We start from the raw sequence: 21,465 nt of genomic DNA, 5'->3' as shown, positions 1-21,465 counted from the left end.
AAAATTTGTTTTTAAGATTTTATTTATTTATTCATGAGAGGCACAGACACAGAGACACAGGCAGAGGGAGAAGCAGGCTCCATGCAGGGAGCCCAACGTGAGACTCGATCCCGGGACCCCGGGGTCATGCCCTGAGCCGAAGGCAGGTGCCAAATTGCTGAGCCACCCAGGCGTCCCTGTAATTCCTTTTCAAAATTTCTTTGGCTATTCTAGGTTTTATTTTGTTTTTCTAATTTCCATATACATTTTAGTATTAGCATGTCAGTTTGTATTTTAAAAATCTGCAAGACGGGGGTGCCTGGGTGGCTCAGTGGTTGAGCATCTGCCTTTGGCTCAGGGCATGATCCTGGGGTCCTGGGATCAAGTCGCACATTGGGCTCCCACATGGACCCTGTTTCTTCTCCCTCTGCGTGTCTCTGCTGCTCTCTCTGTTTCTCATGAATGAATAAATAAAATCTTTTTTTAAAAAAAGAAAATAACAGGGTCCTAGGATCGAGCCCCACATTGGGCTCTGCACTCAGTGAGGAGTCTGCTTGAGGATTCTCTTCTCTTTCCCTTTCCTGCCTCTCCACCCCCCTGTACACACTCTCTCTAAAATAAATAAATCTTAAAGAACAGAGAATAACAGACTAAATAAAAGTGAGACCAATCAGTCATACACTGTTTACATGTTTACATTAAAGGAACACTAAGTATAAAGACACAAATAGGTTGATAGTGAAAGGATGGTGAAGGATAATAACCAAACATGAACCAGAGGAAGAGTGTGCTGTATTGATGTTAGACAAAGCAGACTTAAGACATGGTATTTTGCCAGTAGTAATGAGGGACATTTCAAAATGATCAAAGAGGAAATTCATCAAGAAGATAGAACAGGGATCTCTGGGTGGCGCAGCGGTTTGGCGCCTGCCTTTGGCCCAGGGCGCGATCCTGGAGACCTGGGATCGAATCCCACATCCGGCTTCCGGTGCATGGAGCCTGCTTCTCCCTCTGCCTATGTCTCTGCCTCTCTCTCTTTCTCTCTCTGTGACTATCATAAATAAATAAAAATTTAAAAAAATTTAAAAAGAAGATAGAACAATCCTAAATATACATCCACATGATAAAGGAAATTCAAAATACGTGAACCAAAAACTTACAGAATCAAAAGGAGAAATAAGTAGATCCATAAAGTTGAAGACTGCAACCCTCCTCTCTTATTGACAAAACAAGTAGACACAAAATCTATGAGGTTGTAGGAGACTTGATTAACATTATCAATCAGCTTGATTTAACTGACCCACCCAACAGCAACAGAATAAAGGCTTTTCTGGTGCATATGCCACATTCACCAAGATGGACCATGTCATATGCAAGGTCATTGGTTAGCAAAATTAAGCCTGTGGGGAAATCTAGCTCACTGCTTATTGCTGTACAGCTTGTAGAAGAAGGGTTTTTATGTTTTTAAAGGATTGTTAAGAAAAAGAAAAGAGGGGCACTTGGGTGGCTCAGTGGTTGAGGATCTGCCTTCGGCTCAGGGTGTGTTGCCTGGGTCCAGGATAGAGTCCCACATCGGGCTCCTTGCAGGGAGCCTGCTTGCTTCTCCCTCTTCCTGCCTGTCTCTCTCTCTCTCTCTCATGAATAAATAAATAAAATCTTAAAAAACAGAGAGAAAAGAATGTACAACAGAGACCCTGTGTGGCCTACAAAGCTGAAAATAATTAGGATCCTGTGTAAAAATCTGGTCTATTTATGTCTTTTTAGCTTTTTACAGAAATAATTTGTTGACCCCTGTGCTAGGCCATAAAACAAATATCAGTAAACTTAAAAGGAATGAAATCATATAAGCCTACTCTCTGACCACAACAAAAATTATATATAAATAACAGAAATGGGAATACCCTCTGCTTGGGGGATGAGATGCTGCCTGATTCACGGATCATTTAATAAAGCCAATTAGATCTTAAAAAAAAACACATTTAGAAAATCCCGAAATAATTGAAAAATTAATCATTATACTTGAATTCAGTAAAAACGGAAACATGAAAAGCTGTGGGGTGCAGCCAAAGCAGCACTTGATGGCAGATTTGTAGCTTTAATGCTCCTACTAGAAAAGGGGAAGGGTCTAGAAACCAGTGATCTAACAACTTAAGAAGCTGGGGAAAAAAAAAAAACAAATTAAACCCAAAGTGTGTAATAGGAAGGAAATTACAAAGAGAACAAAGGAAGTCAATGAAATAGAATATGCACTAATAATTGAGGGGGGAAAAAGCCAAAATTTGGTTCCTCAAAAAGATGAGTAAAATTGATAAACCTTTATTTGCACTAATGAAGAAAAAAAGGACGACAGACATTACTAATGCATAAGAATGAAGGAAGGGTGTTAGTACAGGTCCTCCTTGATGTTGAAAGAATGATGCAATGATGTTATGAACAACTTTATGCCAATAATTTAGTTAGTTTTGGTAAAATGATAAAATCCCTTCAGCAGTGCAAATTATCAGAGTGAAAACAAGTAGAAATAGAAAATACTTATTATTGAAATGGAATTAATAACTTATAATATCACCAAAGAAAATTTTAGCCCTTCAGCTTCACTGGTGAACTCTGTTGAATGTTTTCGGAAGACGTAATACCAGTTTTATATGAACTCCGTAAATGGAGAAGAGGGACTGTTACTCAGGATATCTCATGAATGCAGAGTTAACCCTGATTTGCAAAGCAGACGAAATTGCAAGGAAGGAAAATGATAGACCAGTATTAACGCAACCACTCCATCTGTCTGATGATTAGTGTTAGCATGGTGCATGCTGTTCCATTTAACTTTTATTTTTAACATTTAACCTGTTATCTTTATTTAATTTTTTAAACAACATCTATTTATTTATTTATTTATTTATTTATTTGAGAGAGTGAGAAAGGGAGAAGGAAGGGCAGAGGGAGAGGGAGAATCTTAAGCAGGCCCACACCCAGCAGGGAGACCAGTACAGGGCTCAGTCTCATGACCCTGAGATCATGACCTGAGCCGAAATCAAGAGTTGGATGCTTAATCGACAGAGCCACCCAGGTGCCTCTGTATCTTTAAATTTATTTATTTAAAGATTTTATTTATTCACGAGAGACACAGCGAGAGAAGCAGAGACACAGGCAGAGGGAGAAGCAGGCTCCCTGCAGGGAGCTCAATGTGGGACTCGATCCCAGGACTCCAGGATTATGACCTGAGCTGAAGGCAGACGCTCGACCACGAGCCGCCCAGGCGTCCCTTTGTATCTTTAAATTTAATGTAAGGATTTAATATTTAGCATGTAATTTATTTTTGTTTTTTAAAATCTGGGCCATTTCTGTCTTTATTTATTTTTTGATTTGTCTTTAGTTGAAATTATTCATTTGCATTTATTGTACTTATTGACGTGGTTAAGTTTGTTTGCTCTCTTGCCATTTTTTTTCATTTGTTCCCTTTGTTTTTGTTGCTTGTTTCTCCTCCTACCCCTCTTCCTTCTCTCCTTTTTGGTCTTTGTTTGATTTAATCCAGTCCTTTTTTAGGATCCTGCTAGAAAAACTTGTCCCATATAGTTGATGGGATCTTATGGTCTTCCCATCCACTCACCCACTCTGTGGCTGAGAGCAGGACACACAAAAGCTACCTCTAGTTACCTCTTTCTTGTAAGTTCTTGTTTGGAAGAAAGTCTTGGCAAGATGGGAGTCTCTCTCTAGTTCCTCTCTTTGCCTGGATTGTGTGTTGAGAGTTTGTTGTTCTGCAGGGCATTTAGGAGAGACTGCCATTTTATCCTGAAATTATTTCTGATGATAATTTCTGCTCTCCCCAAGTATGTTGCTACCACTCACAGTATCCATCCACACTCTTCACAAGAGACATAGGAAGATCTTGGAACCCAGAGGGTGGTAACTGAGTGTGGTATCAGAGCGTGGAGTCCTTTGCACTGCCAGTCAAAGGCCCACTGACAGTGTGTACAGGTGCTGGTTATCGGGAAACTCGGGCTGTGCTGTTCCTTAGCTCAGTCTGGCAAGGTGAGTGGGATTATGTCATAGGTGCGACTGAGCACAAGAGCCTATGCAGAAGGATAAAGGTAGGAAAGTGCACTTTGTTTCAGAAGAAAGACATCGAAAAAAAAAAAAAAGAAGAAGAAAGACATCGTCCTTGTGGAGATAGCAGGAAGCTGCCAGAGGGCCTGGGCGAGTGTTGCAAAAAGCAGCCTGGTGAGTGGTAGGCATGTGGAGCCAGCATTGGTTTGGAAGCTGAGATGAGAGGAACCTGAAGATGTCTGTGTTTTAAAGAAATGAGTTTGACGCGCAAAGGCAAGAGGCTGCCAAGGGGTGGGGGAACGGGGGCTGGCTGGATAACCAAGGAGCCTGTGTCAGGGGCTCCTAGAGCAGATTGGCTTTACATGCAGACAAATCGGGGCTTCTACATTGTGTGGGGTCTTTACTCTTCTAAATAAACTTACTAGAGAAGATAAATCCCATCTCCCATTCCCACAATTTTGCAGATAACAGTTGGTGTGACATTGAAGAGATTTCATAATCTCAAAGTATATGTAGGTTTTACTTTGTTAAGGATATAGGCTTTATCATCCTTATTTTGAATCAAACAGTGAAAATTTTGTTGCAAGCAGTCTGGGCCCTGGGAGCCTGCGCTATAAGACACACCTAGCATAATAAACCTTGTATAGTCCAGGTGAAGACTGCAAGAGCCTGGAGTGGGTGGTGTGTGTGAGACACAGGGAAGGCTGGGGGAATAGTGGTTTCTAGGGTTGTGCATGTGAGGGGTCCTGGCTTAAGGGATAAGCTGGGTCATTTGGAGATGGGAACAGTGAAGGGGGACCAGGTTGCTGAGGGTGAGCCATCAGGAGTTTGACTTGCTTAGATTGGGGTTGTTAAGAGGATTTGTGTTCTTCTATGAGACGGTCCATCAGGTGTGGGCAGGAGAGTAGACATGGGAGGCTCAGGAAAACTAAGTTTGTAACACTGACAGTGGTGGAACCCCTCTCACAGGGCCCCACAGGGAAGTCCCAGGGGGGTCAGGAGGCAGAAGACAGGGGTGGGGGAACACTTAAACCATGACCTTTATTGGGATTTCCATGGGAAAGATGAGGCAGGGCAGGTGGACAGTTTAGGGCCAGCTGGTTTGATTAATTTGGTGGGCTCTAAGCTGTAGGGGTGGCCCTGGGACGATTAAAGGCAGAAGAAGATTGTTTCCTGGGATGTGTGGGCCCAGAGAGGAGCTGCTTTGGATGGATTAGTTTGCAGGTCATAGCAGTGCTCCGCCTGGGCCCTTAGCTGTTTATAAGGATTGGCTAATTCTGGGAGGGACAGTCTGTCCCTGGCCAGAGAGGTTTCTTAAGATGTCAGACACACTCTATAGAGAATGTGCACTACAGAGACACTGGGGGAGAGATGCCTCGTGTTCACTCAGATGGGGTTAGACCCTGAGAGGGAGTGTTGTAGAGTTGTTACATTGCTCGGGGTGGAGATGCATCCCCAGTGCTGACATGTGGAAGACATGGGAGCCAGGGAGCCAGTGAGAACCCTGGAGGTGGGTCCAGCATGATGGGAAAGGAGAGCAGGCAAGGTGGGTCAGGCAGAGGGAACTGAGAGAAGGCACAGGTCCTGCACTGCGGAGGAGCTGGGAAGTCCCTGCGAGTTTTGGAGCCAGACCTGGAGAGATCTGTCGAGACCGTTCCTCGGGAGAACAGCCTCCAGCACTGCATGGGCTGGGGATGGACTTCCTGGACTTTGGTGTAGACTTGCTGATGGTGGGAGAAGTGACCCCTCATATCTTTGCTTGCAGCTTCGTGGCCGTCATCATGTTCTGGAAGTTTGACTTGAATACCACGTCCCATGTTGACAAGCTGCTGGACAGGGAGGATGTGACACTGCGAGAGTTGATGGATGAAGATGATATCCTGCAGGAGTGCAAGGCTCAGAACCAGAAACTGCTGGGCTTCCTCTGCAGGCAACAGTGTATGGAGGAGCTGGTGAGCCTCATTACACAGGACCCGCCCCTGGACATGGACGAGAAGGTCCGCTTCAAGTATGTACTGAGGCTGTGACCGGGGCCCAGAGCTGGGCAGGGCTGCAGGGAGGTGCTGGGTGCTGCTTGAGGACGGCTAGAGCCAGGGCTTCTGGCAGGAATTCCCGCTGCACCCCAGTGGGAAGCAGGCCCCAGCCTGGGGACGTGGCCTATCAGGAGGGATGGGCAGCATCTGACCTCTTGGCCATGGGAACTGCCTCATTGTGGGGTATTGGGATCAGAGGAAACAGGCCATGTCATCAGTGGTACTGACCATTCTCACAGTTTTTCCTGAAATGTTCCATTCATCAATTGGCTAGGATGTTAGGACGTGACAGAAGGGAAGTGGTGATGTGGCTGGGACTTGGGATGAGGACAGAGTATGAACGAGGGGGACAGCGGCGCCTGGGACCAGTGACACAGGAACAGGGGCACACAGGGCAGCCCTTAGGTGCTCCTGTGTCCATTGAGTGCCAGACTGCGGTGGTCAAGTCTTAGAACAGGGCTGGCTGACGATGGCCCACAGGTCAAGTCCTATCTTTGTGTGGTATGCAGGCTAAGAATAGTTTCATGTTTTTAAATGATTGTAAAAAATCAAAGGAGTAATGCTTTGTTACCCACGAAATTGATATCCGATTCAAATTTCACTTGCCCACGAATAAGTCTTGTTGGAAGGTAGCCACACTCAGCCTTCGGTGATTACAAGGGCAGAGTTACAACATAGACTGTCTAAAATATTTACTCTCTACGTCTTTACAGAAGCCTTCGTTGACCTTTGTCTTAGAAGGAAAAGAAAGCCAGAGAGGGCGATGAGAAGTGCCTGTGGCAGGGGACAGTTGATTTAGGGACACCCATTTACGGGGGTCGCTCACGACCTCTCCCCGGGAGGCCGTGTCGATGCTGCCAGAAGAGAGCCTTAGATGGAGGTGGGAGCTTGTTGGTGGAGGAGCCTGTGGGTTAGGGCCATGGTGAAAGGTCAGATAGAAGGCGTTGTGCACCGGACATGCCTGGTCACTGCCCCTTGTCTCAGCATCACTGTGGATGGCCCTCATCCCTTTTACCCTCTCACTCCAAATGTGTCCTGTTTGGTGATAACTTACGTCGTCTCCCTGCATAGAAAAGCATTGGTGACAGGACAGGGAGCTGGGGTGGGAGAAGTTCTGGATCTGGGCAGAGGGGATCCCAGAGTGGCTTCAGAGCTAGGAGAGGTTCGTGTTCATTGTCAGACAGTTTGGGATAAAGTAGTAGTGGATGAACACGAGGCCATGCAAACCCAGCAGTGAAAGAACTTCACCTCGGAGGGACTCACATAAGTAAGTAGATGTAAGCGGAGCGAACCGCTCAGCTCGGCTGTGGACGGTGTCTGCATGTTCACACGAGGTAAGCATAGGCCCTGGGTTTGACTAAGAAGTGTGAGATTTTACAGAGTGAGGGTGAGGGCCAGATGACAGGAGAGCTCTGTCTTCATCTCCCATCGTAAGAGGTTGGTCTGTCACATGGGACGGTGACAAATGAAGAAGTACATCTGTATTTACTTAGAAACGTGAAGGTAACCACAGAGCTGAGGATGAACATGAGCTGAGCAAGGACACAGGAGGCAAGAGGCTGCCCCTCTTCATGAGCCCCATTGAACTGCATGCATGCATATCACAAATTAAAAATGTTAATTTAAAAAATTAATTTGATTTTAATTAAAGGTAAATCAAAGATTCCTTTTTGAGAAAAGGAATAGGATGGATGGATAGATGAGGTAGACAAGAAAGAAGTAGAGTCAAGATTATTTTTAAGGGGCGCTCAGTTGGTTGAGCATCTACCTTCGGCTCAGGTCATGATCCCCAGGGTCCTCGGATCGAGCCCTGCATTGGGCTCTCTGCTCTTCCCCTGCTTATGCTGTCTCTCAAATAAATAAATACATAAATAAATAAAATCTTTAAAGATGGGGAGGATACAGCAGGTATGTAGACCAGGAGTCAGCACACTGTCTCTGAAAGGTCAGGCAGGAAATCCTGCAGGCTTTGCAGGCCAGTGGATGTGTGGTGGTTCCTCAACTCTGCTGTGCAGGTGTAAAAGCCACCGCGGACTATGTGAGTGAGTGAGTGAGTACGGACTTGATTTACCGGAACCACCCTCTGTGCTGCTCCACTCGGGGCTACTGCCCACCTTGCTGGCCTGGCCTTCATGCCTTTGAGGAGAGGGCTCTGAGCAGTCTAACTAGTTGCTTCAGGCAGCATGACTGCAGGCTGGGTGATGGGGAGACTCTTCCCAAAGGTGGAGGATGCACTCGAACCATGCCTGTTTCAGAGAAGCTGCCCCTGGGTAGTTTGAGGTCCTACTTACAGCCAGAGGCTGCTACAGGCAGTGAGGGCTCTGTGCTGCAGCCCGGGGCTGATCCAGCCTGGGAGCCACGAGGAGGTCCTGGTCTTTCTCTGGAGGTCCCTGTCCAGTTTGCCTGCTGAGTTCTTAGCCATTGGAGGAAGAAGACGAGTCAGCAGACAGACCCCAAGACAGCACTGCAGTTACTTGAAAAGTGCCGTGGGAGAGTGTGGTTTATAGCTCTGGCCATGGGCTTCCGTGATCCAGGTCGCAGAGTTACAAGTGCTCCCCAGCAGAAGATAGGGCTGGGGCAGGATCGGTGTCCTTTCTGTCCTGTGGTGCCACAGGTCAGAGCAGGAAGGAGGGCTGAGCCCAGTCGCCCCGGTGACCACCCGGGGGCGTGGGCAGTGAGTCTTGGCACAGAGGGAGGTGTCCGGGGGGCAGAGGGGTTCCCTCTATCCTCACTCTGATAACCCTGGGCCCACCTTCCTTCCATGTCCCAGGACCTCATCGTCATCGCCTTGGGCTTCCTTCCTGTGGGGAGTCTAGTCTCTAGTAGCTTCCTGAGGAGGACCATGTGAGGGGGTGTCTACAGTGCATCGGTCTCCTTTCACGCTTGTTGGAAACGCCGTCTGGCATGGACTCTGCACGGACACCAGTCTCTGTGCTTCAGAAGACTCCATGGTTGGCTCGTCGTCCTGGCCTTGCTGCCGACATGCGGGTTGTAACAGGACCCCCAGGTTCTGTCTCGTCCAGGGGGTGCTCGGCCCTCGTCTGGTCCCATCATCCTGGAGTCCCCCCGTAATGTGAGGGCCCCCCGTGGGCAGGACAGGGAGTCCCCGAGGGGTTTCAGAGTGAGGGCTCCGCTGCAAGCAGTATTTCCATATTCGTGCCACAGAGACGCATGTCTGGGCTTCTTGGCACTGGTTGGGTACATACCCCCGGGCCCTTTCGGCACATGTGTTCATGGCTTTCCACACAGGGAAACTTCTGTAGAGCTTCTCTAACAATCTTCTCCATTCTGGTAGCCTCTTCCTGACACTTGTAGTCACGTGTAAGCCGCCTCACTTCATGCTCTCCTCCTCTTCTTTCTGCTCTGTCTTTGCCTTTTTGTTCTGCATCTAAGAGGCTTCTTCACATGCTCTCTTCCTCTCCTTTTATTGATTTTTAAACTTTTTATCATTTAACTGAAGAGATCTTTCTTGTCAGATATTTTAACCCTGGACCTGCATGTCTTGCGCGTGGCCACTCTGTGTTGGGACAGTGTTTCTGGTACTTTCCTTCTGTGCTCCATACTCTCTGTCATTGCTCTGCATGCCTTGTCTTCTGGTGGTTGTTTATTTGGTCAGCCCTTATGTTCCTTCCAAAAGAGAGGCACCAAGGTCTGTGCAGAGTTTGGGGCCTAAGGGGGACTTGCTCACCGTACTTCCGCATGGGCGACGGATAGCTAGCCATTTGGTTAGATGATGACTGGTTGACATTTCTTTCTGTCCTACAGTGTCTCCAGAAAATAATCCTCCCTGCTCCTGGCTGTGCGATGAGGACCCTGAGTCAGGAAGAGGGGCTGCAGGCACCCATGTGTTTTTACCCGGCCCCCTGTTTCTGGACAGCGTCCCATCAGTCTCTCAGCTGTGCCCGACGTCCTTGAGTTAAGAGCTCCTCTTCTCTACCTTTTCCAGTTTTCCAGGTTATAACTTCTGAGTCCCGTGTACTCGAAATTCGGGGGATAGGAAGCCCACTGCGCTCCTGAACCAGGCCTTCCGCCCCGCCTGGAAGCCACTGCCTCTGTGTCCAGGCCTCTCTCGGGTGCTTTCCAGTTGGTGCTCCCTCTGTGGCCACACCAGCGCTCTGGACCTTGATAGGAGTCATTTCCATTTCTCTTTTCTTGTCTTCTTTCCTTTGCACCATTTGAGTAGGAGTTTGAGAGGGAATGGTAACAAGCCCGGAAGTTTGATCTGCCCTGTTTAACTGGAATTCCTGTTCCTTGTGTAAATTTTAGAACCTACTAAAGCAGTGCCTATTTTTTGAAGAATAATTATAAAATACCAATAAAGAAAACCTCGGTCCCTCTACAGAGGGTCAGTGCCTTAGAGCTCATCGTACATGTTTGCTTGTGTGTGGAAACCAGACTGGCACCTTTCCATGTGCTCTGGAAGTGTTTTCTGAAGGAATAGTCTGTACTTTTCTCTGGGTCTTGATTCTTTTCTACCATCCATACATCTTCCCTTGTTGTTTGGAGACTGGTGCACACTTCCCTACCTGTGTGGTATAGGGCCTTGCTGTGCCTTCAGGGTCGCTGACCTGGCCCTCCTGCCGTACACTGAGCAGGCCTTCCCTGATCGCCTGCCCCTGGGTAGTGCACGTTTTCCGCCATGCTGGTTTCACCATCCATGGTGCTGAGATGACTCATTTGATCCTTGTAACTGTCCCATGAAGTGGGCACTGGCTACTCCTCTCATTGCCCCCTCTCCTGGCCTGGGCCTGCATATTTAACTGGGCCCGTCTTTGTGAATGCACCAGGTCCCTTACACCCAGCCTCCCCACCTAGCACTGTTTCTTTAAGCCCAAGAAGGTGCTTTCTTGGCTCTGAGCTGATGAGAAACACCTGTCCTGTAGCCAGACCTGGATTTCTTGGTTTCTTCCCCCTTCCATATTCAGTGGGCTGCCATGCTCTGCTGTTTTCTCTAGAGTCTCTCAAACCCCGGCCTCTGTAGACCGTTCACAGTGACCACCTTGGTGTAGGCCTGTGTTAGGGCCTGTACCGGTGGCTGCCAGGAGCAGGAGGGTCGTAGTGGCTAAACTTGACCCAGGGCTTACTGTGTGCTGGGCCCTGCTCTGTTTTATGCACAGCCTTGTAGGGAGGCTGGGCACTTGCACCTCCATGTTCAGATGAGAAAGCCCAGAGAGGTTAAGGAATGTGCCTGAAGCTGCATAGCTTGTCCTGTGTAGGACCAGGTGTGCTCTAGGGAGTCAGCCCTACTGGGGCAATCCCACCACCTTCCTATCTGCTCTGGCCCTGGTCACCCTCACCTACATTCCCAAATGGACCTGGATGCGGCACCAGGCATTGCTGTTGTTATTGTTTTTAAGACTTATTTATCTTAGAGAGCAAGAGAGAGCAGGGGGAGGGGAAGAGGGAGTGGAAGAGGGAGAGAATCTCCAGCAGATTCCCTGCTGAATGCAGAGCCCAATGCAGGACTTGATCCCGTGACCCCAAGATCATGACCTAGGTTGAAACCAAGAGTCGAATGCTTGGCTGACAGAGCCACCCCGGCGCTCCGGCACCAGGTATTGTTAATGGCCTTGCTGATATGGGCTCTGTCCTGGTTGCAGCAGGTTGTTGGGTAGATGTGCCAGTCCCAGGGGCAATGGCAGTGACCCTGTGTCTATCAGATGGTAAGGCAGGGAACAGAGTAATGTCATGGGGTTACATGTGATGGGATGAAGATGATTTTGTATCTGACCATTTTTATCAAATGAATAGTACATCATTTATGTATATTGGTATTTCTTTTTTTTTTCCTTTTTATTAGTTTCAGAGGTAGAGGTCAGTGACTCATCAGTTTTATATAATATGCTCCTTACATCATGTGCCCTCCTTAATGTCCATCACCCAGTTACCCTGTCCCTTCACCCCCTCCCATCCAGCAGCACTCAGTTTGTTTCCTTTGATTAAGAGTTTCTTATGGGGGCGCCTGGGTGGCTCAGTTAAGCGTCTGCCCTTGGCTCAAAGGGTCATGATCTCAGGGTTATGGGATTGAGCCACTCATCGGAGTCTCTGCTCAGCAGAGAGTCTTCTTCTTCCCTTCCCTCTGCCTGCTGCTCCCGGTGCTTGTGCTCACTCTCTCTGTGTCAAATAAATAAAATTTTAAAAAAGTTTCTGTGATTTGCTTTCCTCTCTGATTTTGTCTTATTTTTTCCTCTCTTCCCCTATGATCCTGTTTCGTTTCCTAAATTCCACATACGAGTGAGATCACATGATAATTATCTTTCTTGGATTGACCTGTTTTGCTCAGTGTAATATCCTATAGTTCCATCCATGTCATTGCAAGTGGTAAGATTTCCTTTTTATTGATGGCTGAGTAGTCACTGTATATATACACCACATCATCTTTATCCATTCATCTGTCAGTGGACATCTGGGTTCTTTCCACAGTTTGACTCTTGTGGACATTACTGCTATGAACATTGGGGTGCAGGTGTCCCTTTCAGTCAATCAAAGATACATTTGTATCCATGGGGTAAACACCCAGTAGTGCAATTGCTGGGTGGTAGGGTAAGTCTCTTTCAACCTTTTGAAGACCCTCCGCACTGTTTTCCAGAGTGGTCGCACCAGCTTGCATTCCCACCAATAGTACAAGAGGACTCCCCTTTCTCTGCATCCTCATCAACATCTGTCATTTCCTGACTTGTTAATTTTAGCCATTCTCCTGGTGTGAGGTGGTATCTCATTGTGGTTTTGATTTGTATTTCTCTGATGCCAAGTGATATGGAGCATTTTTTCATGTGTCTCTTGGCCATATGTTTATCTTCTTTGGAGAAATGTCTGTTCATGTCTTCTGCCCATATCTTGATTGTATTGTTCTTTAGGTGTTGAGTTTGATAAATTCTTTTTTTTTTAATTTTTATTTATTTATGATAGTCACAGAGAGAGAGAGAGAGGCAGAGGAGACACAGGCAGAGGGAGAAGCAGGCTCCATGCACCGGGAGCCCGACGTGGGATTCGATCCCGGGTCTCCAGGATCGCGCCCTGGGCCAAAGGCAGGCGCCAAACCGCTGCGCCACCCAGGGATCCCCGAGTTTGATAAATTCTTTATGGATTTTGGATACTAGCCCTTTATCTGATATGTCAATTTGCAAATATCTCCCAATCCTTAGATTGTCTTTTAGTTTTGTTGACTCTTTGCTTTGCTGTGCAAAAGCTTTTTGATCTTGAAGAAGTCCTAGTTCATTTTTGCCTTTGTTTCCCTTGCCTTTGGAGACATGTCTAGTAAAAAGTTGCAGTGGCCAAGGCCACAGAGGTTGCTGCTTGTATTCTCTAGGATTTTGATGGATTCCTGTCTCACATTTAGGTCTTTCATCCATGTTGAGTCTATTTTTGTGTATGGTGTGAGGAAATGGTCCAGTTTCATTCTTCTGCACGTGGCTGTCCAATTTTCCCCACACCATTCATTGAAGACACTGCCCTTTTTTGATTGGATATTCTTTCCTGCTTTGTCAAAGATTAGTTGATCTTTGGAGTTGAGGAGTCCATTTCTGGACCCTCTATGGAGATGAGGGTCCATTTCTGGGTTCTCTGTTCTGTTCCATGGATCTGTGTGTCTGTTTTTGTGCCAGTACTGTGCTATCTTGATGATTATAGCTTTGTAATAGAGCTTAAAACTCAGAATTGTGATGCCACCAGTTCTCTTTTTCTTTTTCAACATTCCTTTAGCTACTCAGGGTCTTCTCTGGTTCTATACAATTTTAGGATTATTTTTCCCAGCTCTGTGAAAAACATCAGTGGTATTTTGGTAGGGGTTGTATTGAATGTATTGATTGCTCTGGGTAGCATAGACATTTTAATAATATTTGTTCTTCCAGTGCATGAGTATGGAACATTTTTCCATTTCATTGTGTCTTCCTCAGTTTCTTTCATGAGTGTTCTATGATTTTCTGAGTATAGATCTTTTGCCTCTTTGGTTAGGTTTGTTCCTAGGTATCTTACAGTTTTGGGTGCAGTTATAAAGGATACTGACTCCTTAATGTCTCTTTCTTCTGTCTCATTGTTATTGTATAGAAATGCAGCTAATTTCTGTGCATTGATTTTATATCCTGTCATTTTGCTTAATTCCTACACAAGTTCTAGCAATGTTGGAATGAATTCTTTGGGTTTTTCTCATAGTTTGTAATGTCATCTGTGAAGAGTGAGAGTTTGACTCTTCTTTGCGATTCAGATGCCTTTTATTTCTTTTTGTTGTTTGATTGCTGAGACTAAGACTTCTGGTACGGTGTTGAGCAGCAGTGAGAGTGGACATCCCAGTTGTGTTCCTGACCTTAGGGGAAAAGCCCATACTTGCTATGGGCTTTTCATATATGGCTTTTATGATGTTGAGGTATGTTTCCTCTAGCCCTACTCTGTGAGGAGTTTTAATCAAGAAAGGATGCTATAAATGCATTTTTTTTGCATCTCTTGAGAGGATCACATGGTTCTTGTCCTTTCTTTTATTAATGTAATGTAATTGATTTGTTAATATTGAACCACCCTTGCAGCCCAGGAATAAATCTCACTTGGTCATGGTGAATAATCCCTTTAATGTACTGTTGGATTGTATTGGCTAGTATTTTGGTGAGAATTTTGGCATCCCTGTTTATCAGGGATATTGGTCTGTAATTCTTTTGTCTGGTTTGAGGATCAAGGTAATACTGGCCTCATAGAAAGAATTTGGAAGTTTTCCTTCCATTTCTATTTCTTGAAACAGCTTCAGAAGAATAGGTATTAATTCTTCTTTAAATGTTCAGTAGAGGGATCCCTGGGTGGCGCAGCGGTTTAGCACCTGCCTTTGGCCCAGGGCACGATCCTGTAGACCCGGGATTGAGTCCCACGTCGGGCTCCCGGTGCTCCCTGCTTCTCCCTCTGCCTATGTCTCTGCCTCTCTCTCTCTTTCTGTGTGACTATCATAAATTTAAAAAAAAAAAAAATTAAAAAAAAATGTGTTCAGTAGAATTCCCCTGGAAAGCCATCTGGCCTTGGACTCTTTGTTGGGAGATTTTTTATTACAGCTTCAGTTTCCTTGCTGGTTATGGGTCTGTTCAGGTTTTCTATGCCTTCCTGTTTCAGTCTTGGTAGTTTATACATCTCTAGGAACGCATCCATTTGTTCCAGATTGCTGGTTTGTTGGCATTTAGTTGCTCAAAATATGTTCTTAAAATTGTATTTCTTTGGTGCTGGTTGTGATTTCTCCTCTTTCTTTTTTTTATAAATTTATTTTTTATTGGTGTTCAATTTGCCAACATATAGAATAACACCCAGTGCTCATCCCGTCAAGTGCCCACCTCAGTGCCGGTCACCCAGTCACCCCCACCCCCCGCCCACCTCCCCTTCCACCACCCCTAGTTCGTTTCCCATAGTTAGGAGTCTTTCATGTTCTGTCTCCCTTTCTGATATTTCCCACTGATTTCTCCTCTTTCATTCCTGATTTTATTTATTTGGGTCCTTTATCTTTTCTTTTTGGTAAGTCTGGCCAGGGGTTTGTCAATCTTACTAATTTTTTCAAAGAACCAGCTGATAGTTTCATTGATCTGTCCTCCTGTTCTTTTGGTTTCTTTTCATCAATTTCTTCTCTAATCTTTATTAATTTTATTCTCCTCTGGATTTAGGCTTTTTTTGCTGTTCTTGTTTCTTGAGAAAGCCTTCTGTTATCTACTTCCCTCCTAGGATTACCTTTGCTGCATCCCAAAGATTTTGGAAAGTTGTGTTTTATTTTTATTTTTTTAAGATTTTTATTTATTCATGAGAGACACACACAGAGAGAAAGGCAGGGACACAAGCAGAGGGAGAAGCAGGCTCCATGTAGGGAGCCCGATGGGGGACTTGATCCCAGGTCTCCAGGATCACACCCTGGGCTGAAGGCAGTGCTAAACCACTGAGCCACCTGGGCTCCCTGAAAAGTTGTGTTTTCATTTTCATTTTCATTTATTTCCATGAATTTTTAAAATCATTCTTTAATTTCCTGGTTGACCCATTCATTCTTTAGTAGGATGCTCTTTAGCCTCCATGTATTTGAGTTCTTTCCAAATTTCCTCTTGTGATTGAGTTCCAGTTTCAAAGCATTGTGGTCCAGAAATAGGCAGGGAATGATCACAGTCTTTTGGTATTGATTGAGACCTGATTTGTGACCCAGTGTGTGATCTATTCTGGAGAATATTCCATGTGCACTTGAGAAGAATGCCTATTCTGCTGCTTTAGGATGGAATGTTCTGAATATAAATGTGAGGTCCATCTGGTCCAGTATGTCCTTCAAAGCCTTTGTTTCCTCACTGATCTTCTGCTTAGATGATCTGTCCATTGCAGTGAGTGGGGTATTAAAGTCCCCTAGTGTTATTGTATTATTATCAATGTGTTTCTTTAATTTTGTTATTAATTGGCTGATAAAATTGGCTGCTCTCATGTTAGGAGCATAACTATTTATAATTGTTAGATCCTCTTGTTGGGTAGACTGTTTAATTATGATGTAATGTCCTTCCTCATCACTTCCTACAGTCTCTAGTTTGAAATCTAATTTGTCTAATACAAGGTTGCCACCTCAGCTCTCTTTTGATGTCCATTAACATGAGAAATAGTTTTTCACCCCCTGATTTTCAATCTGGAGGTGTCTTGGGGTCTAAAACGAATCTCTTGCAGACAGCATATCCATGGGTCTTGTTTTTTATCCAATCTGATACGCTGTGTCTTTTGATTGGAACATTTAGCCCATTTACATTTGGAGTAACTATTGAAAGATACAAATTTAGTGCCATTTTATTACCTACAAAGTTACTGTGTCTGTAGATTGTCTCTGTTCCTTTCTGGTCTATGTTACTTTTGAGCTCTCTTCACTCAAAGGATCCCTTGTAATATTTCTTGTAGAGCTGGTTTGATGATCACAGCTTCTTTTAGTTTCTGTTTGTCCTGGAACCTTCTTATCTCTCCTGTTTTGACTGATGTCCTAGCTGGATAAAGTATTCTTGGCTGCATATTTTTCTAATTTAGCACTGTGAATATATCATGCCAGTCCTCTCTGGCCTGCCAGGTCTCTGTGGAGAGGTCTGCTGCCAATCTAATGTTTCTACCCTTGTATATTCTGGACCTCTTGTCTTGAGCTGCTTTCAGGATTTTCTCTTTGTCCCCGAGATTTGCAGGTGTTACTATTATAGTCAGGGTGTTGACCTATTTTTATAGATTTTGAGGCGGGTTTTCTGTGCCTCCTGGACTTGGATGCCTGTCTCCTTTCCCAGGTTAGAGAAGTCCTCAGCTGTAATTTCCTCCAGAATACCTTCTCCCCACCCCTTTCCTCTTCTGGGATCCCAATTATTCTTTTTTTTTTTAAAGATTTTATTTATTTATTCATGATAGAGAGAGAGAGAGAGAAGCAGAGACACAGGCAGAGGGAGAAGCAGGCTCCATGCCGGGAGCTCGATGCGGGACTTGATCCCAGGATTTCAGGATCGCGCCCTGGGCCAGAGGCAGGTGCCAAACCGCTGAGCCACCCAGGGATTCCCCCCCCCAATTATTCTAATATTGTTTTGCTTTACGATATCACTTATCTCTCAAATTCTCCCCTTGTGATCCAGTAGTTATCTCTCTTTTCCCAAGCTTGTTTATTCTCCATTATTTTGTCTTCCATATCATGGGTTCTCTCTTCTGCCTCATTTATCCTAGCAGTTGGATCCTGCATTTTTTATTGCATCTTGTTAATAACCTTTTTTACTTCGACTTGATTAGATCTTAACTCTTTCATTCTCCAGAAAGGGATTCTCTAGTGTCTTCTATACTTCTTTCAATCCCAGCTAGTATATTTATAATCATTATTCTGAACTCCAGTTCCGATATCTTACTTATATCTGTACTGATTCGTTCCCTGACAGTCAGTACTGCCTCTTGTTATATTTTTTGAGGTGAATTTTTCCATCTTGTCATTCTATCCAGAGAAGAGTAGATGAACAAGAGAACAAAATACTAAAAAGGGAACAAGCACGCCAGAGAAGTATACACTAAAAAAATCAGAAGAGTCCTGAAACTGAAAAATAAAATAAAGTAAATAATATGGTCAGACAGTGATCCATACACTGGATCCTGTGTGTACTTTAGTTTTTTTGTTAGAAAACTAGATTTCAGGATGCCTGGGTGGCTCAGTCAGTTGGGCGTCCACCTTTGACTTAGGTCATGATCTCAGGGTCCTGGGATTGAGCCCACATCAGGCTCCCTGCTCAGCAGAGCATCTGCTTATCTTTCTCCCTTTGCCCCTCCCCCTGCTTGTACTCTCTCTTGCTCTCTTTCTCTCACAAATAAGTAAAATTTGAAAAAAAAAAAAAACAAAGAACAAACTGGATCCCAAATTTGTAAAGAAAGAACAGCTTACACATGTACAAAAATAAAATTAAATACCATGAAAGGATAGCATGTAACTGTAAAAATAAAAATTAAAAGAGAAAAAAGAAAGAAAAAGAAGGGATATGAACAGATAGTTGATCAGAACAGAACAATACACTGTATCCTGAGTGTATTTTGTTCATTTTGTTAGAACAAACTACATCCCAAAATTGTAAAGAAAGAAAAAGATATATACACAAAAAATGAAATACATTAAATGGATGGAATGTAACTGTAAAGATGAAAATTTAAAAAGATTTTAACACCCCCCCCCCCCAAGAAAAGAAGAAGAGTAACAAAATACCATATGCACTAGATTCTGGGTGTATTTTGGTCTACTTGTTAGAAGAAACTGCATCCAAAAATTGTAAAGAAGGAACAACATATATACACAAAGATAAAATTAAATACAATGTATGTAACTGTAAAAATGAAAATTAAAAAGAGTTGATAAAATAAGAAATTGGATACAAAAGGAAAGACAAAAACATTAAAATTGTAAGATTAAAGAACAGTGGGGTAAAACCCGTGAATTGTGTACACTATTCCCCTAGCTCTGGAGGTTTGAAGCTCTCGGTGACCCGTAACCTTGGGCTTGGCTGGGTGTTCTTGCTGGTGTTCTGGGGGACGGGCTGTGGCGTGTATTCTGAAGTGTCGGGGTGGGGGGGAGGGCAGGATGGCATCACCCTTGCCAAGGGGCCAGGCTAAGTCAGCTCAGGGTTGCTCTACGGGGCTTCTGTTTCCTGAAGGTTTTCCACGCAGCTCTAGAGGATGAGAGTGAAAGGGGGTGGCCTCCAACCTCCAGCCCCAGAGCCGGCAGCCCAAGGCCCCACTCCTGACCGCGCCGTCGGGGAACATCGGTCTCCCCGGTCTCCCCAGTCCCTGTCCGCCCTCTGCTCACCCAGCCTGGGCCCGATTATCTCGGTGTCGGGCACGCGGCCCCGTTTTGAGTCTCCAAACCCTTCAGACTGTTGTGGTGTGAACCCAGGCCACTCCTCGGAGGGAGGTGACGGGTCTCGCCGTTGTCCTGCTGCCCCCTGGGCCCCTGCTCGGAAAGAGTCGCCTGCGGTGCCACCCGTGCTTCGTGCTTCGTGCTTCCTGGCTGCCCCGAGCCCGGAGCCCGCCCAGGCGCGCCGATCGCAGCCAGCTTCCCGGTCCGCTGCCCAGACTCGGCCGCCCTCGCGCCCCGGCCTCCTGTGGCCGTGGCGGTCCCGACACCACGCTGTCTCCCGCCCAGGGTTTCACCCCCTTGGCCGACTGAGCACCTTTCAGGCAGGGATGTCCCTCCCTGCAGCAGACTTGGAAAAGTTCAGATTCTGTGCTCCACTGCTCTGGGCCTTCTGGTGCCGCGGTCGGAGGCTCCCCCCCCCCCCCCCCCCCCCCCGCCAATTCCTCTTCCAGTAATCGTCTGGGATTCTTTTCTCTGCACCCCCCACCTTGCAGAAACCCGTTGCTTTTCTATTTGTAGAGTTGTAGCAATTCTTTTCTTAAATCTCCAGGTGAAGGATCCCTGGGTGGCGCAGCGGTTTGGCGCCTGCCTTTGGCCCAGGGCGCGATCCTGGAGACCTGGGATTGAATCCCACATCGGGCTCCCGGTGCATGGAGCCTGCTTCTCCCTCTGCCTGTGTTTCTGCCTCTCTCTCTCTCTCTATCATAAATAAATTAATAAAAAAAAAAAAAAATCTCCAGGTGAGTTCGCAGGTGTTCAGAATGATTTGGTATCTATCTAGCTGAATTCCTAGGACTAGACCAAACTAAGATCTCTTACTCCTCTGTCATCTTGCTCCTTTTTTCTTATATTGGTATTTCTTAATAATAATTAGTCTGTGTAACACCTCATAACTGGTATTGCATCATACGTAATCTGCTGATGTGGCATTTCTTTAGCCTAGAGACAAGCTTGGGTCTGTGCTTGTTGGTGTACAGTGACAAGAAGGGCATGGAGAAGGGAGGGTGCACATAATGGACTTGGTGTCACTAACCGTATGGTCACAGGAGGGAAAAGACCTGTGGTGTGTGAACAGAGATTTGAGAGAAGCCAAAAGACTAAGGAGGGTTATTTAGAGAATGCAATAGAGTCAGAAAATTGAAATATTATAGTTTAGGGTACGAGGAGCAAGAAAAATTTATGTTAAAAACATGGAGCTGGTAGTAGTCAAAAATGGTAGTGGGTCAAGGATATTCATGTTTTCACTCCGTTCAAGGTCTGTGAGTGTTTTGGTCTGACCCGTGAACCTGCTTCTTGGGAGGCTGGTCATCTGAGCAGCTTCCTGAGAGCTGAAGAAGTCTAATTTCACCTCCAGTTGCTTGCCTTGTGCCCTCTTAGGTATCCAAACACAGCCTGCGAGCTGCTGACATGTGATGTGCCGCAGATCAACGACAGACTGGGAGGGGATGAGACTTTGCTGAACCTTCTTTACGATTTCTTGGACCATGAGCCGCCTCTCAATCCTCTGCTTGCCAGTTTTTTCAGCAAGACCATTGGCAATCTCATTGCAAGAAAAACTGAACAGGTAAATACTCTGTCAGGCCGGTGTGGTTTGGGGTGGCTGGCCTGGTGATGCTCGTACAGCTTGCTGTCAGCGATCACTGTGCAACCCATACCATTAGGGCCAGGGGGACAGGGTTTCTGACTGTTCCATGGGACTCAGCGTAGGCTACTGACATGTGAGTTGGAAAGTGACTTCCTGAAGGTATATCTGCTAGCTGCTTAGGAATAAGCAGTTCTTCCTCCCATCCCTGAGGGCTGTACAGGACTCCAAACCAGGCTCGCTTGACTTGTCCCGACCAGTCACAGGCATGAGGAATAGTGATAGGGCTGCATCATGGCAGGTTCTTAGGATGTCCACCTTCTAAGGTCTGATTCTCTGTTGGGGAGGCAGGTATGTATGTGTCTTGGACACTTATTGTTTCAAAGAAAATAAAAGAAAATTTGTAGCATTAAGCTTCTGTAAAAATAGTGAAATCGCTTCATTAGCTGGAGCATGGTCTTCTTGGAAGTCATTCCTGCTCCTGCCTTAACTCATGCTTC

The 21,465-nt window shown here is 45.6% G+C and overlaps 1 protein-coding gene across 13 annotated transcripts in view; it reads left to right on the top strand.

The window, feature by feature from the left end:
- The window catches only part of PPP6R2 (protein phosphatase 6 regulatory subunit 2), an 83,694-nt gene that overhangs the window by 36,799 nt on the left and 25,430 nt on the right, over window positions 1-21,465 (top strand). For 12 of the 13 annotated variants that reach the window (XM_077913972.1, XM_077913966.1, XM_077913973.1 and 9 more), the window contains 2 exons: window positions 5,789-6,031; window positions 20,761-20,947. In XM_077913972.1, the coding sequence (XP_077770098.1) occupies window positions 5,805-6,031; window positions 20,761-20,947 (414 nt within the window). In that variant the 5' untranslated portion in view covers window positions 5,789-5,804. Of the gene's footprint in view, window positions 1-5,788; window positions 6,032-20,737; window positions 20,948-21,465 lie in introns of those variants that run through there. The other variant, XM_077913977.1, reaches the window with a different exon arrangement.

Source organism: Canis aureus, chromosome 11 (assembly GCF_053574225.1).
Source record: "Canis aureus isolate CA01 chromosome 11, VMU_Caureus_v.1.0, whole genome shotgun sequence".
NCBI lineage: Eukaryota > Metazoa > Chordata > Mammalia > Carnivora > Canidae > Canis > Canis aureus.
The sequence above is the reverse complement of the archived record's forward strand: the minus strand, read 5'-3'. Positions and strand labels throughout refer to the sequence as shown.